At 43.8% G+C, this 17,265-nt stretch overlaps 1 protein-coding gene across 1 annotated transcript in view; it reads left to right on the top strand.

Moving 5' to 3' along the window:
• Window positions 1–17,265, top strand: part of AGBL1 (AGBL carboxypeptidase 1) — a 282,923-nt gene that overhangs the window by 37,794 nt on the left and 227,864 nt on the right. The window contains 2 exon segments of the mRNA XM_075431306.1: window positions 88–125; window positions 13,618–13,826. Of these exon segments, the coding sequence (XP_075287421.1) occupies window positions 88–125; window positions 13,618–13,826 (247 nt within the window).

The following is a 17,265-nucleotide window of genomic DNA, read 5'->3' as shown; positions in this document are numbered from 1 at the left end:
AGTCTGGCCCAGAAGACTGTGAAGATCAAGGTTACAAAAATTATCGAAGAAATTGACGTTATTTCTCCATCTCTCTTCTTTCCCCAGGGCAGCCATTGAGGCTCTGGCAGCTTTGCTGAAATCAAGTAAGCTTTTTTCTTCATATTCCTTCTGATTTTTTCTTTTTGTGCTGTGATGCTGGACAGAATGATCCTGTTGAACCTCATTCTTGCTTAGTAACCCCTTTTCCCTCTGTCCTGAAGAACACTGCCTAGAAGAGAGGCAATAGTGTGATAGTTTCCTATATGTCTAACTATGATACTTGGAGCCCCGTGGCTCTGGAATTACAAGTCTATGGGAGATAGTGCCCTGGGTTCCAGGGAGCAAGCAGCTGAGGGAGGCAGACTAGACCTTTATTTTGAGTATTTAGGGAACAGTGGTTCTCCTGGGGCTTGGCACAGTGGAAGAAATGGGGAAACTCTCCAGTCAGTGATAAATTCTTATTGCTCTGCTCTAGCATCACTGGAGAGTAGAGACCTGTCTGTACTGTGGTGCTGTGGTACTAGGTGCTTTCCTGGTAACAATGATGCTGTTGGCAAAGGATTGGAAAACTTCTCTAGTCCAAAAGACATGACCTTATTGTCCATTACAAGCTTGGCAGGTCACAGAATCACAGAATGGTAGGGGTTGGAAGTGACCTCTGTGGGTCATCTAGTCCAACCCCCCTGCCCAAGCAGGGTCACCTACAGCAGGCTGCACAGGACCTTGTCCAGGCGGGTCTTTGAATATCTCCAGAGAAGGAGACTCCACAACCTCCCTGGGCCACCTGTTCCAGTGCTCCGTCACCCTCAGAGGGAAGAAGTTCTTCCTCATGTTCAGCTGGAACTTCCTCTGCTTCAGTTTGTGCCCGTTGCCCCTTGTCCTGTTGCTGGGCACCACTGAAAAGAGTCTGGCCCCATCCTCCTGACGCCCACCCTTGAGATATTTGTAGGCATTTATAAGGTCCCCTCACAGCCTTCTCTTCTTCAGGCTGAACAAGCCCAGCTCCCCCAGCCTTTCCTCATAGGACAGATGCTCCAGTCCCCTCATCTTTGTAGCCCTCCACTGGCCTCTCTCCAGTAGCTCCTCATCTTTCTTGAACTGGGGAGCCCAGAACTGGACACAGTACTCCAGATGGGGCCTCACTAGGGCAGTGTAGAGGGGAAGGAGAACCTCCCTCGTCCTGATGGCCACACTCTTCTTAATGCACCCCAGGATATCATTGGCTTTCTTGGCAGCCAGGGCACACTGCTGGGTCATGGTCAACTTGTCATTCACCAGGACTCCCAGGTCCTTCTCCACAGAGCTGCTCTCCAGCAGGTCCGCCCCAAGCCTGTACTGGTGCACGGGATTGTTCCTCCCCAGATGCAGGACCCTGCACTTTCCCTTGTTGAACTTCATCAGATTCCTCTCTGCCCAACTCTCCATCCTGTCCAGGTCTTGCTGAATGGCAGTACAGCCTGCTAGTGTATCCACCACTCCTCCCAGCTTTGTGTCATCAGCAAACTTGCTGAGGGTACACTCTAACTCTTCATCCAGGTCATTGATGAAGAAGCTGAACAAGGCTGGGCCAAGTACTGATGCCCTGGGGGACACCACTAGTTACAGGCCTCCAACTAGACTCAGTGCCGCTGATGACAACCCTCTGAGTTCTGCTGTTCTGCTGCTCAATCCACCTCACTGACCACTCATCTAGCCCACACTTCCTGAGCTTCCCTAGGAGGATATTATAGGAGACTGTGTAGAAAGCCTTGCTGAAGTCTTGTTGAAGACAACATCCACTGCTCTCCCCTCATCTACCCAGCCAGTCGTGCCATCGTAGAAAGCTATCAGATTGGTCAGGCATGATTTCCCCTTAGTGAATCCATGTTGACTACTCCTGATACACTTGTTCAGTGATGACCTCTAGAATGAGCTGCTCCATCATCTTTCCTGGAATGGAGGTGAGGCTGACTGGCCTGTAGTTCCATGGGTCCTCCTTCTTGCCCTTTTTGAAGACTGGAGTGACATTGGCTTTTCTCTAGTCCTCAGGCACCCCTCCTGTCCTCCAGGGCCTTTCAAAGATGATGGAGAGTCTCAGCAATGACAATCACCAGCTCCCTCAGCACTCATGGGTGTATTCCATCGGGGCCCATGGATTTGTGGGCGTCCAGATTGTCTAAGTGATCCCTCACACTGTCCTCCTCGACCAAGGGAAGGTCATCCTTTCGCCAGGCTTCTTCTCTTATCTTCAGGGCCTGGGTTTCCTGAGGGCCAGCCTTAGCACTGAAGACTGAAGCAAAGAAGGCATTCAATATCTCTGCCTTCTCTGCATCCTCCTTCACCAGGGTACCCACCTAATTCAGCAGCGGCCCCACACTATCCCTAGTCTTCCGTTTGCTGCTGATTTACTTGAAGAAGCACCACTTATTGTCTTTGACATCTCTTGCCAGATTTAATTCCAGGTGGACCTTAGACAACATTCTTGTATTCCCCCCAAGTGGCCTGTCCCTCTTTCCACATTCCATGGACCTTTCTCTTCCACCTGAGCTCCTCTAGAATCTCCTTGCTCATCCATGCGGGTCTCCTGCCTCTTTTTTTAGATTTTTTTCAGGGGGATGCACCGATCATGAGCACGGAGGGAGTGATGTTTAAACAGTGACCAGCTCTCTTGGACCCCCCTGCTTTCGAGAGCCCTGACCCACAGGATTCCTCCAAGTAGCTCCTTGAAGAGACCAAAGTTAGCTCTCCTGAATTCCAAGGTTTTGATCCTACTCATTACCTTGCTTCCTCCATGCAGGATCCTGAACTCCACCATTTCATGGTCACTGCAGCTGAGTCTACCTCCAACCTTCACATAATCAACCAGTAGGTTGACCAGGTAGATCAGGTCTGATACATGCAGACAAAGTTGAGACCTGGTGATTGCCAGGGTACAGCTCTGCTATGGCAAGCTGTGCTTAACCCTTGCACCAGCTGGCTGAGGGTGTTGAAGACATTAGCATGGGTCCTCAGTCACTCACTGCTGGCGTGACTATTCCTGAAATGAACATGCTATCCTTTTTTGCCTTTATCCCATGTGAAAGTTCTTTGGTTTTTATTACCAGAATTTAATAAAGCTTTGATTAAGAAAGAGCACTCTACTATTGCAGACAATCTATTCTACAATAAATCAGAGTGGCATATTGTCCTTTCTCTCTCTCCCCCCTTTTCTTGCCTTCCCCCCCTCTCTGTTTCATGGTATGAGGAATAAATGCACTTGTGAAACATTCTAGCCCTGGAAGCAGTGCTTAAATGAGCATGCTGCAATGGGATCACATCTAAGTTGCATCAGCTCTAATGATGAATATTGAAATAGTGCCTCAGTATTAAGCTTGCTGCCTAGATTTGAAGGTCACGTTACTGCAACAAGGAAAGACCTTCTGATTTGGGCACTGAATCTTAATAAGGGGGTTGTGGGACTATGTCACAGTTGCTTGCAATACAAAAGCAAAATTAGCCTTCAGAGTACAAAGAAATTTAAAGAGAAGGCTGGAAAAACAGAGCTAGAGCTGAAAGCTCATCAGGTAACTTGCACTTTTCTCCTGCACTCATGTTTTATGGTAAGTACTAGGAATGGGAAGTGAAATTCTGTTGTCACAAGATGTTTATGGGATAAGTTTTCTGCATGGAAGCTTGTTCTGAGTCTAGAGATGAGAACAGTGTATAGAAGTGGAGGACTAATTACCAAGGGAAGCTGTGAAATGTAGTCACCTGTGGAGTTGTAAACGCATGTTGTACAAGTTGGAGGAGAAGCTGAGGATGATCTAGGGAATCTAAAAGGACTGTATTCAGCTCCAAATTCTCCCAGCCCTTTTTCTCCTGGAGTGAAGCAAGTTTTAAAAGCCATCTACTCTTAGAAATTTTCTGTGTGACTCTTCTCAGCCAGTCTAGGTTGTGAAGGCATCTTCGCTGGTTTTTCTTTTTAGGCTTTTTGTGCTTTGGGAAGTGCATAGAAGGTTTCCAGTGCTGGAAGAACACATTGATCACTTTGGGTGTGTGTTTATTTCAGGTGCTTTCACAGATGGTACAAAAAATGAACTCCAATGAGAATTTAGTCTATTGAGCAAAGCCATCCATACATGGTCACCCTGCTTGATCATTGTGATGAACATAAGAACCCTAATCTGTACACTTGTACTGTTGACCATTGCAAAGAAAGGCATTACTTGGGAGGGACGTTTCTATTTTTGGAGACACCCGTCCCAGTTTGCTGTTTATGTGTCCTTTTCTCCTTTATCACTCACAACTGAATAACCTTGTTGCAGCAACACTAGCTACTGCTTGCATGGAAAAGTGATTTTAGGAAAACACATGGTCTATTTTCAGCTAATGTTCTTATAAGGCACTGGAACTGAGACTTTGGAAACAGTGCCAAAACTGTGCAACCAAATAGAGCACCGCAGCACATGAGTCATCTTGAAATGTGTTTTGTGATGTTTTCTGCAAGTCTGATGAGTGGTCAAGAATGTTTTTGTTTTCTCCTTTTCCTGTGGCTCAGGACATGAGAAGCTCCAGGCTTCTGGAGTAGACTGTGCTCTGGTAGCTGCATACAAATGAGCAGCCTGTGCCTTTTGGGAGGTGTGGGTTAGGACACGTGAAAAACAGCTCTGGTTCTTCCAGAGATAAATTCACTGTGACTGGAAAACTGCTGAATTATTTTTCGTGATTGCATCAGGACAACTTCATTTGTCAGAGTTCTTTTATTTATGCCCGTGCCCATGTCACTTTTGAATGGTGCAGGGGTTCTTAGAAAGTTAATCAAATCGGGTGAATGCTATAGCACTTAAATTGCTTATGAAATCAAGGGGTAAAACTGTATGCAGCGAAGTACCCAGAAGCCCTTTAGCATGTTTTAGATGGGATACAAACTAAGTGGGAGGCAAGAATCCTGGAATGTGCTGCAGTACTGAACTGCTGTACTGATTATTGTGAGCTTTGTCGGAGGTTTGCAGTAACCCACTTGCTGGGAAATGTTGGTGAGATTCAGTTTGGCTGTGGGTAAAAGCTAAGAAACGGGCAGGATAAGAACACTCTCATTTTCGAGGGTCTCCCTGTAGAGCTGCCATGTGCTTAAGTGCTTCACCCAAAGCAGTCACGGGGGTTGCTGTTATACACGGAGTTGTGCTGGAGGGAAAGTGTCTCTCTTGCTTTTTGCAGCGAGCTGGAACGGGAAAACCCACCGCAGTTTTAAAGGGAGCAGGCAGATGGCAGTGTGTCTCCCTGATGGATGCAGAAACATCCATCTTCAGCTCCTCAGGCTTCCACAAGCTCTACTTGAGACTGTCCACCTGCAGAGCCAGGGGCTGGCTGGAAACTTTTTGGTCTCTGTCTCTTTCCTAACAGAAGCTGATGCTAAATGCCCACTTAACAGATGCATAATGGCAAGAAGCAAGATCTGCCAGGAAAGAAGGTATAGGCATAAGAATAAATTACTGCTCCAGCTGTACTTGGAAAATTGGTGCTGTTGTGTTTCAGAGGGGAAAGTGTAAGATTGTCCAAAGCAAGAAGTGATGGGACACTACAAACTTGTGCTTCATCCATAGCAGGGAAGAAGTGCTTGGAAACCCAGTGAGAGAGGAGTGACCTTGGTTGGTCCTGTTCCTCTGTACGTAGCGGAAAACAGTGATAGCCATAGAGATGGCGAATAATGGAGGAATGGAAGTATAGGTCCTTTCTAACGACAATGCTGCATCTTGTTAACAGTGGAAGCTTGGATTGCTGACGTAAAGATGTTTTTGGCCTGACCATCAGCTGGTTTCTCACTCCTGAATCCTTATCTCTTTTCATGCATCCCAGAGTACTTTAGCAATCCTTGCATACTACTCTACCAGTTGCTGTTCTCCACCTGCCATTCCCATGTGCATGCAGCAAACAGCTTGTAGCAAGTCCTTCCTCCATTGCCTTGCTGTATTTTTATATCAGTTAACTCCCTCTGACTGAACTACATCATTATAGGGTCTGAAATATGTTGCTTGATAAGTATCTATAATGGGACTGAAGTGCCATGAGAACATCAGGAGGTTTTCTACTCTTCTCTTGGATGTTACAGTCAGGCTTTCCAGTGTTTCACCTGTCCATCCTTCCTTCCTTCAATTTCTAGATGCTTGCTACAGTCCAGGGTAGGGATAAGGGGATAGATACCAATAGCTATAGATAAAATGAGGTGGGATGAGGCACAGAATCTTTTGCAGAGTCTCTGATCTGTCCCCAGTGTACATCTGCTACTTTTTCCAGCCACATTTGGCTTTGTTCTACTTCTCCTCTGTATGTCTGTCTTTGTCTTGCTCTTGTTCTGTCTTAAAGTCTGGGGAGCTCATCACTAAGATCTCCTTTGCCTGTGAGAGGCCCAGGTGTGGAGTGGGCATTCCCCAGCTGGAGCCTGTTTGAGCAGTAGTGGAAGGCAAGGGCTACCCCCATGTTGTTCCTAGCCATGGGCTCTATTGCTTTTAGTGAACTCGCCCCCCCCCCCCCCCCCCCCCAGTAAAACAGGCAAACTATTCCCGGTTTTGGGGGAATGGAAGAGAACTGGACACCTGCTGTAGAAGTGCAGACAAGTGCACGCCTAGGGGTTTGCAGGCTGTTGGTGCTGTGATGGCCCAAATGGGACACTGCTGCTGGGCACAAGCCACACGATGGCGATGTTATAGCGATCCCGGCTCCCATCGCACTTAAGCCAATATTTATTTTTGGTAATTTGTTTATCAGCAGGTTATTTTAATCTAATTTTGGTTGTATTTGTTATTCCTGACTATCTGTACCTCCTAGAATTAGCAGCTTGCACGTCTTTGGGGAAATTGGCTAGAGCTGATCTCGGAGGCATTTTCTTACCAGATATTGAAGGAAAGGGCTAGGGAAATGGGCAGGGCCCTTGTTGCAATGATTGCCTAGTAAAATTGTAATGAGAAATTTAAGAAGACAGGTTGTGGTGACCCCCTGATCGTGCTTGTTTCGTCAAGACAATTTTGTGTGCTAACAGCAGTTATTGCCGATGGCCTTTCCCCCTCTCTTTCTATAGACCTTCCTTCCTCCTTTTGTCATCTTTATCTTCTTGCCTTCCCTTTTTTCCCCACTGGCCTTTCATCTCTCATTTCCTGCTCTTTCCTCCTCATCTTCTGTCAACTAACCTCTATTTAACCTTTCACCTGCTCTTTTTATCAAAGCATAAGGATTATGTCCTTTGGCTAGTAGGATAAAATAATCAGTGTCGTACTTTTCCTTTTATGCTGGCATCAAGGAGGGGCATGTAACTCTGGAACAGAAAGCAATGTTCTAGCACACAAGCAGATTATAATTTCTGAAATGCCTGTACCCACTATGTCTGAATTCATAATGCTTTGCAAAGATCTACTGACACAGGTCTTTGATCCTGTGTCAAAATGTTTATGATTTGCCTAATATTTTGCTAGGTACCCATTTCTCATGATCAGTTTAAGACTTCATTGCCCAATTCTTGATTCAAAGTCTGTTATCAGTCTGGCCCCAAATCTATTATCATAACTTGTAGGGTATTGTGAGCAGGGTTGAATTTTGAAAATATTTCATTTCATAATAATCTAAAACAAGTTCTGTGTCTATATTTTCTTCCTGAATCTCAAACTGCAGATAGTCTTGATTCTAGATTTTAAGCTTATATCCTTATGGAGAGCTACTCTATAGGGAAAAATATTATTTTTGAATGTCCTTCATATTCCCTTCCCCGAGACTGGTCTTCATTCACAGATGTGTCCCAAACTGAAAACAACTTGGTGCTCTGGAGAAAAAGGTTTGTTTCATTTCCTGGGGCATGGCAGATTCCCACTGTTTTGCTTGTCAGGGTGCATATAATGAAACCAAAGTGCTGAGGAGCTGCCTTATTCTTTATTGACATCTTTAATAGTGATTGTTTACTGCCTTTGTCTTGGCATGGGCAGTGTTTGTGCCTGCAGTGATGGTCTGGCTTCAGAAAACTCAGTGGCTGAATTTGAGGAAGTCTTCCAAATTCTAGTATCCTTATTTGAACTCTTTCAAACTGCTTTGGTCAGAAAAATGAAACTGGAAATTTTGTGTAAGTGTATTTTTGTGGATTTCCAGCTTTCTGTACAGTTACAACCCGAAGATTATGTGACACTGAAAAAATAAAGGAAAAAAGGAAATTTTTTTGAAAATCAGTTTCCATGTGGGTTTAGTTCAAAAGTTTCAGAAGGGGTTGACTTGCTCTTTGTTACATTGCTCGCTTGTAAAAATTAACAAAGGCAAATTAGAAGAGGGTTACCCTGTCATATTACAGTTTGTATGACTGCTACTGAATTGGCCAACAACTGAACTAAAACAAATATTTTGGAGTAGGAATGAGCTGTTCTTGGACTGAAGCTAAGCTTGTGGCTGATTCCTGGCCTAGGAGCAAAACACAGAGCTTGTAGTTGCTATCAAATCCTGCCTGCGTCATCCACCTTTGTACCACTGTTATTCATCTATCCTAAATGCTTAAATAAATGCCTGGACTCTGAAGTTTACAGGGCACAACTACAGTAGTCTTCTGGCTTCCAACGAGAGTAGGGCTGATACCAGTTTCTTGCTGGAACTGTATCACAGAATCACAGAATAGTAGGGGTTGGAAGGGACCTCTGTGGGTCATCTAGTCCAACCCTCCTGCCGAAGCAGGGTCACCTACAGCAGGCTGCACAGGACCTTGTCCAGGTGGGTCCTGAATATCTCCAGAAAAGGAGACTCTACAACCTCCCTGGGCAGCCTGTTCCAGGGCTCCGTCACCCTCAGAGGGAAGAAGTTCTTCCTCATGTTCAGATGGAACTTCCTGTGCCTCAGTTTGTGCCCATTGCCCCTTGTCCTGTCACTGGGCACCACTGAAAAGAACTTGGCCCCATCCTCCTGACACCCACCCTTCAGATATTTATAAGCATTTATTAGGTCCCCTCTCCACCTTCTCTTCAGGCTGAACAAGCCCAGTTCCCTCAACCTCTCCTCGTAGGGGAGATGTTCCAGTTCCCTCATCATCCTTGTAGCCCTCTGCTGGACTCTCTCCAGTAGCTCTTCATCTTTCTTGAACTGGGGAGCCCAGAACTGGACAGCTTACTCCAGATGAGGCCTCACCAGGGCAGTGTAGAGGGGAAGGAGAACCTCCCTCGTCCTGCTGGCCACACTCTTCTTGATGCACCCCAGGATCCCATTGGCTTTCTTGGCAGCCAGGGCACACTGCTGGCTCATGGTTAACCTGTCGTCCACCAGGACACCCAGGTCCCTCTCCGCAGAGCTGCTCTCCAGCAGGTCTACCCCAAGCCTGTACTAGTGCATGGGGTTGTTCCTCCCCAGGTGCAGGACCCTGCATTTGCCTTTGTAGAAACTCATCAGGTTCCTCTCTGCCCAGCTTTCCAGCCTATCCAGGTCACGCTGAATGGCAGCACAGCCTTCCGGTGTGTCTACCACACCTCCCAGTTTGGTGTCATCAGCAAACTTGCTGAGGGTACATTCTAACTCTTCATCCAGGTCGTTGATGAAGAAGTTAACTGTAGAGCCCACTGTGTCTGAATTTATTCCAGCACTGGATGGGTGACTAGGTTTCTCCATGGGGACATTTTGTGTTGTTTCTGTAGGGAAACCTCATGCTTATCTCTAGCAAAAATGGCCTCTCAATGACTGAATGAAATAACTGTTTCCCTTTGCTTTAGGAGATATCTTGCATCTTTTATAACTAAGAGGCAATCACTAGAGCAGAGTGGAGAAGCTGGAGATTTTCTTATTCCTCTCCCTGCTTTAGGGGCCATAGGGTTAATTTAGCAGAGAATTCTTATCTCCAAACTGTAGCAATGTGTGTTCTTGGCATAATGAATCAGCTGAGTGGCATCAACAAAGATTTAAGCAGATAGACAGAAAGATAAATATCTCTTTGTTCTGCCTGGTAAGCAATGCATTGCTCATATTTCAGGTTGACTGTAATTCAGTTTTGTGATTAAATATGCTGCGTGTTTTCCAGTGGTCCCTGTGTTCCAGGCAAACACTTCACAGAGGACTGGGAATGCAGAGAGGGCTGCAGAAACGTCTACAGAAAGACTGACGGTCATAAGATTTTTATCTATTAGGCTAAAACCCTGGCTTTAGAACCTGATCTTGTCCCCAACACAAAAATCAGAATTCTATCAAAAGTGTGGATTTCTTTGTAGTGTGATCCCCTTGCTAATTTAGATGTATCTTTAAACATTTGATTCTTCCACACATTGGCTGTGCATCTAAGTCAAATGTTTCTGGCTAACTGCACGGATTATTCAAGGCAGATAGTCTGTGCTGCAGTGTTTAAACTTTTGCTAGTTGGCAGCACTGCCCTGAAAGCCAGAAGTGGAGGGTCAGTTCTGGAAGTGTGGGAAACTAAGGAGACATTGAGCATTCCCCTATCACCCATCCCAGCCTCAGCAGACAGAATTGAAACTCTTGCGAAGAAAATGGCATGCTAGTGACAGGTTTGGGGAAGGTGATGAAGACAGTGCTCTGCTGTCAGATATCAGAAGAAGGTTAGGAGGACAGACCAAGCAAGAATCAAAATAGGAAGCACCATCCCTGAGCACTTCTGAAAACTGAACACTGGCCATAGCTAGGGAGAAGGAAAGGGACTTACAAAAGAATAACAGCAAAAGGGTCAAAAGGTATAGGACATTTTACCACTTACCACACAGATCATGCATACTCACTCCAGGAGGAATGGGTTCTTGCTGCCTAAAAATCTGTGCAGTGCTGCTTCTACCTGTATGATTCATTTCCACCATCTGTATTTGTGCCAAAATATAGATAGATATCCATACAGGTGCATCCCTAGATGGAGACACCGACAGACACAGACAGGTGGGGCGGCCTTCTTTCTCCATTCTGCCTTCTGGAGACTTTGGCATATATCCTCCTTCATGTTTTTTCTATTTTATTGACTACACAACTGAAAAAATGGAAGAAAAAAGTAAGAAAAACACTGAAAACAGAGGAGAATCAATGAAATCAGACAGCAGAAACAAAATTAATAGGTTTTTTTGCCCCTTCAGCAAGTAATTCTCGTTGCTTCTGATCAAAGTGCTAAGGGAACTATAGTCCTGCCTCTTCCATCTCCTCATGGAACAAACTATTTCAGCTTCACTTTTCAAAGAAACTGTTTTGATCAGAAAGGTGATACGTACTACAGAAAACACAAGGGGAAACAAATAGCAAAGTTATTCTACTCAGCTTCCTCTGCTTTTCATCTAGTAGTAAAACTGAGGCATGGGACAGTTGTGTGTTCTGGTCCCTATGGAGCTGGGATCCAAACATGGAAGTCTGTCTTGAAATATGTGAGGAAAACGATTCAAACACTTCTATGAGAATTCTTTTTTTCCTCTTTTTAAGGTAAATTCCCCAAGCAGCTCTACCCATAGTGCTTTCCAATATTTCCCTTGTCCTATCAACATTGACACAGAAAGCTTAGACTCCAAGCACTGAATGTTACAGTTATAAATCCCCAGATTTGGTCCAATTTCTTCTGCCTCTGAACAGTTCAGGGAAGCTCTGAGTCTGATTCAAATTGTCCCTGCCTTACACTCTCTCACTCTCTTCTTGTAATGTTTTATATACTTATTGACTTTTACATAGCTTCCTGAGTAATTCTTCAAGAAAGATTGACTGATTTAAGGGGTTAGCCATCCTGCAGGTTAGTAAACATGACAGCTGGTTGAGGATTAACAGGAAATCATGAAGAAAATCATTAGGATTGATAAGGGATTCTCAAGCAATTAAAATTTTCTTGCAGAAAGTCAAATAGAAAAAAAGAAACAGAGTGAAGGTCAAAGGAGAAGAATGACCTTCTACATGCTGACAACTACTGAGCCCAGAAATATGAGATGTACTGGCAGAGTTAGTGTGAGATGGTTAACAACAAGGGGATAAAGTGCTAGAAAGAACTGCAGGCCAAGGTGTAGGAGACTGGGCAAAGCTGTGTAGGACTGAAATAGCTGTGGGTTCAGCAGGTCAGCACAGAGACATGTCAACAGGGTGGTGTGAAGATGCAGACCAGGGTTAAAATTAGTTGGCAAACTGGTCTGGGGGTGCTGTTTGCCTGTCCTGTGGTGCCAAGAGTAGAGAAAACTGTAGGCCAAGACCAGGTAGCAGAACTACTCTTCAATCCCTTCTCCAGGTAAGAGCTTGCTAATGTACTACAAAAAGCAGATGGAGATCACTTGAGGCACATTCCTTCCTCTTTCCAATACCTCCACCTAGTTCATCACTGGGATGGAGGTTTGCTGCCTACTAGCTCCTTCCTGCTTACTCTCTTCATGGCTTCCCTTGTTACTGATTTTCTTCATGCAGCATCTTTCTGTTCTTGCCCTTAACTTCTAGCTTCTCCTGCCCTGTAAATCCCCTCTGACTTTAATGCTCCAGGTGTGAGAGGCTCTGGCACTTTGTTTAATGAACTGGAAATGAATTGGAGCCTACTAGCTCTGGAGAAGCCATACCAAGAGCCATCTGTTGTGAGCTGCAAATGCTGACTGGCATTCAGGGAGCCGAGTTCCAGTCTTACATATGCTACCTGGCCTCTTGGTTGATTACTGAGCTGTTGACAGCTTCTAATGTGTGTCACAGTGAGGAATGTCAGGACCAGTCAGGAAAATGTGTAGGCAGGGCTGGGCTGAAGAGAGGGAACCTAGAGTCTGGTATGGTTTCATGTTTGTCCTGTGGGGCAGGGTAAGGAACATAGTGGGTGAAGCGATGTTTTGGAATACTCAGGAGAAATTGTGTTTTATCACATATTTTATAATCTCCTTGTAGTCTGATATCCTGGAGCTACATGATTAAGGGGACATTGCAGCTTTCCTTTTTGTAAAGCTGATTTTTAAAAAAACATCTTTTTTCTTTTCTTGTCCATGTAGTAAAGCCTTTAGACGTGACCTGAGTGGGACCTTTAAAATCTCAGAACCAGAAAGCAACAGCAAAGTCAAACTGCTGTTGCGCATGTTGGTGTCTAGTTATTTTTTAAACACTGTGGATTTCCAAAATCATTTAATTCATGGCTTTTTTTATACAGGTATGGGTGGGAATACATCCTGAAGTAAAACATAATTTTTCTGACTGTGACAGGACTGTACAACTACAAGGTTTCTGGATTTGTTGATCTCATCAAGGTGTTCTCTCAGGACTGAAGTACAACACCATGTGAAGATGATATGATCTGCTGTTGACTAATCTTATGTTTTTTAGCTTTTTTCACTCAGGAGCTTCCTTCATTTCAGGAACTCTTGTGGTACTGCAATTGGAATTAAGTTTATTAGCACTTGGAAAGAGATATTGGGCTCTGCCCTTTCCCCACTCATGGTTTGGTTCATCTGGAGGGTTCTGGAGCAACCATTTCCACTTTGACAGGAGACAGACTACTGCTTTTTTTTTATGTACAGTTCCAAGAGCCTAGCTCATGATTAGCAAATAACATCTTAAATTGTTAAAAAAAAGGAAAGCTGAAACCATTAAGCAAGAATGAGTAGGTTTTAAAGTCGGAGTGTGAACACTGAGTAGCCAGTGGTTCTCAAACAGTGTGAGTAGTGGAAAGAGTTTTATTCAGCCTTTTCTTTTCATTTTCAGAGTCGAACAGCCGAAGGGCAGCGAACAGAGGCTACCTGTGTGGATTGCTGAGACTCTATCAAGATTGGCATCACAATGATGCCTCAAACGACTACATTTACATTCGTAGGGGTCTCCTGCTCTGCCTGAAGCACATCACCAACACCCAGCTAGGCAAGGAGACTTTCCTTGATTCACGGGGTATGGAGATTCTCTTCACAAGTGTACAGGTAAGTGGTGCTTTTGTGCCTCAGTGAGATGGATTGGTAGTTCTAGTACAGTTCTTCCTCATAGTGCAGGACATTACATAGTTTTATCCTGAGTTTATATAACATACCAATGAAAAAATAAGAAAAAAATATTGACTTTTTCCTCAATACTTGAGGAAAGCTGACATATTTAATTTGAAATGTAATTTTCATTCCTACTGAGCCTTGGGACTTGTAGTTCAGGCTTTTTAATGCTTTTTTTTCTCCTGCCCTGTGGATCCTGCTGTGTGCTTGGACTTTCTCTCCCAAAGAACAGTGCTATGTCTCCACAGAAGAGTTGTTTAGGTGTTTCATGAGATGTTTCCTCTCAGGTATCCAGATGGAGAATTCCACCCAATCAGTCTTTTATACAAAGAAGTGTTGATTTACCTAGGCCTTTGCTAATGAGAAACAATCATCAACTGTTCTTCAGGAGGCCCAATTTTAATCTTGTGAAACATTAATTTGGGCTCATCGAGAAAGATGACATGGTCCTGAAGATGGGATCTCAGTAAGGTATAGAAAGGGCAGGTACGGAGGAGTAATGTTTTCCTCAAAGTCTCTCAGTAACATGCTTCCCTGGCCTTTGTTGAAGTCACGTATGGAGAAACCTTCAGTTCTTGACCCATGTGATTCCCAAAGGAGTGCTTCCATTGTCATTCTTGCTGGTAGGTGCATTATTTTGTTCTGGCACCATCACAGACAGAATGAAAAACCTATCCCATTCTCCAGAAAATCCATTGCCTTATGATCCAGTGTATTTGCTTCTTCACCTTTCCCATTACTGTCATGAATAATTCTTCTCTGATTGGAAGATATTTCTCAATAGTAGTAGATGGTAGAGTGGTAGAGGGGTTTTTCACTTTGTTTTCCTCATGAGGAATTGGATGCTTGTTCAGGTGGGATGAGGCAGCCAGGACCAGCAGATTTTTCAAAGGGAATGTGGCCTCTGTTAATGAGAAGTCCCTGCTCTGCAGAATCTTGAATAGGGTGAATGGCAACAGCTCCTTGAGGTTAGATGCCAGTTTGTTCCTTCTCAAGAGCCTTCTATAGCCCATGTAGCTTTCTGAGCTAACATGTCCTGATAGCTCAGCCTGGGAGCAACCCCATGGAAAGTGCAAACATGGGGTCACCTTGGGTGAACAGAGAGGAAATGACATACTAAGACTCCAGTGAACACTGATAATGCTAATCCTTCCAAAAGGTTAGAACTGGAGCGGAAATGACAGCTTCAGGGGCCTCCAGTTTGCTTTTTTCTACTATGCACTACTAGGGAGAACTTGGAAGGGGAATTACTAAAGTTAATAAATTCAGAGCTCAACATTTCCTCACTACTTTTTTGGGATATTCAGTCCTACAGTGTCTCTCCAAGACATGAAGTGTCGGGAGGAGTCTGGCAACCGTAGGCAGTCTCACGCATGCTATTCCCTACTCTGACCTGAGGTAGGGACCGCTGCTGCTACTGAAACCTTCATGATTTTCATGGTAGACAAAATGGGAGTTGTGCTCTCCTGAGAGGAACTGCAGGCTGCAGTACGAGAGAAACAGAGACAGGGTAAGACAAACAAATTCTGATTGGGAAAGCAATGGCTCTTTCTGTGTGTAAACAGTATTTTAGTGCCTTTTGGAATCTATTGGCTGTGATGATTCAACTTGACCAAAGTTTGAGCAGCTGATGAGATTTTGAAGGTGTTAAAATCTGGCTAGAAAAGTTCTGCTGAAACTTCTAAAAGCTTTTTTTGATCTATTGAAATTGAAATAGTTTTGCCAAGATGGGTTTGTCTTAACCTCTAGTGGAACTTCTATTTACAAGGCTGTTTTTCAATTGAAACCTCTCCAGCTTCTTATTGTATGGGTTGATGGACAGCTGAAGTACCTGAGCCTTTAATAGCCCTTAAGCCTTGTCTTTATAGGATGAGCCAATAGTTCAATGACTGTCTTCTTACATAGATTAGAAGTGACTGCTACTTTGAGGAGAATTTAGAGATAGTTTGAGTTCTGTTCCTACCTGGAATGAAAAATAATTTTAGGTAATTGAAATAATTTGTGAAAAGGAAGCACTCTCTGCTCCCATTTCTTTTTCCAAGTTCTGCTTAGAATTTCATGGCAGTTAAATGATATAATCACAGTAGTAACTGGCTGGCCTTGTGTGCAGTGACAGAGAGCTTCCTCCTCTGAGACAAGAAAACAGGTTTGTATCTGCTCTAGGAGAGACTGGTGCATATTACTTTGCTATTTTGTCATTTATCCATGTGATTTCTTAAGCTCGTCTGATTTCTCGTCAGCCTTCCTGTACTAGGGTCTACTCTAGCACAATATTATTGTATACTGTACTCTGTATTTTGCAGTAGTAGCATCAATTAACATAATTATCTTTTGCCTTACTGTCATAAGGAAACTTCCTTTTTTTTGTGTACATTGCATATGTATCATAGTATCTGGAATAGTCCAAATTCAGTAGAGAAGATTGAGTGTGGAGGCTAAAGACGGATCCCTTGATTTCAGTTTAGCTTTCCATGGGTTTTCTGAGCTTAAGAATTCACGCTTCCCTCACTCACTGCAAAATAAATGGGATAGTTTACACATGTACAAAGCAGTCTTCTCTTGCAGGTGTCAGTTAAAAAGTCTTTTCCAATACAGTGATGTTTTTCAGTCATCTGTAAACTGTGTTATCTTGGAATCTAAGGGCACTTAATGAACAGAAATGAAAAGAGTCCCACAGATTCCCTGTAAGGTGTCAGAAGGCTTGTTTGCATTTGTAAGCTACTTTTCTGTAAGGAAAAATAGGACTCTCAAACAGCATCCTTGAATAACTCCATGTGTGGAACTCTGTCTGAATGAACATGCCTTGTTCTTGACTATCTCGATTTACTTGGCAGTGAATCAAGATAGTTGGCCCAGCACAGGCATTTGTACAGTCCTGCCTTCACTGTTCTAGTGGGGAAAAAAAAGAAGTTTTAGTAAACTATAGTAAGACTGTTCAAGAATGTTCTTCTGTTCCCACATGCAGGCAAACTGTTCTTATTGTTCCTTTAATAGCAAGAAAACAAAGACAACCAAAGACCATGTGAAAGAGTGAATAAATCGAAACACTGGAAATTAACTACTTCTCCTTGGTGTTTCGCTCTAACCAGAATGAAACTTTCCTTGGAGATGCTTTCAAAATTGTCTTTTCTCTCTAACAACCAGAGCTCTAGAAATACATATTAAGATTCTTGTAGTGAGTCTTGTAGAGCATGTCAGCTTTAGATGATTTTTCTAGCCTCCCTCCAGGAATCCTGGTTAATCCCTCTGAATCTTATAATGCTGTTCAATCATACATGAGAAAACAGAATAAAATCCTGTACAACTTAAAATACCCCAATACAACCTTTTTCCTGCTTCTGATTATAATAAAGCACTCTGTGTTCTGTGGTCATCA

This window comes from Opisthocomus hoazin, chromosome 10 (genome assembly GCF_030867145.1).
Source record: "Opisthocomus hoazin isolate bOpiHoa1 chromosome 10, bOpiHoa1.hap1, whole genome shotgun sequence".
NCBI lineage: Eukaryota > Metazoa > Chordata > Aves > Opisthocomiformes > Opisthocomidae > Opisthocomus > Opisthocomus hoazin.
This window is presented reverse-complemented; position numbering and strand designations above follow the sequence as displayed.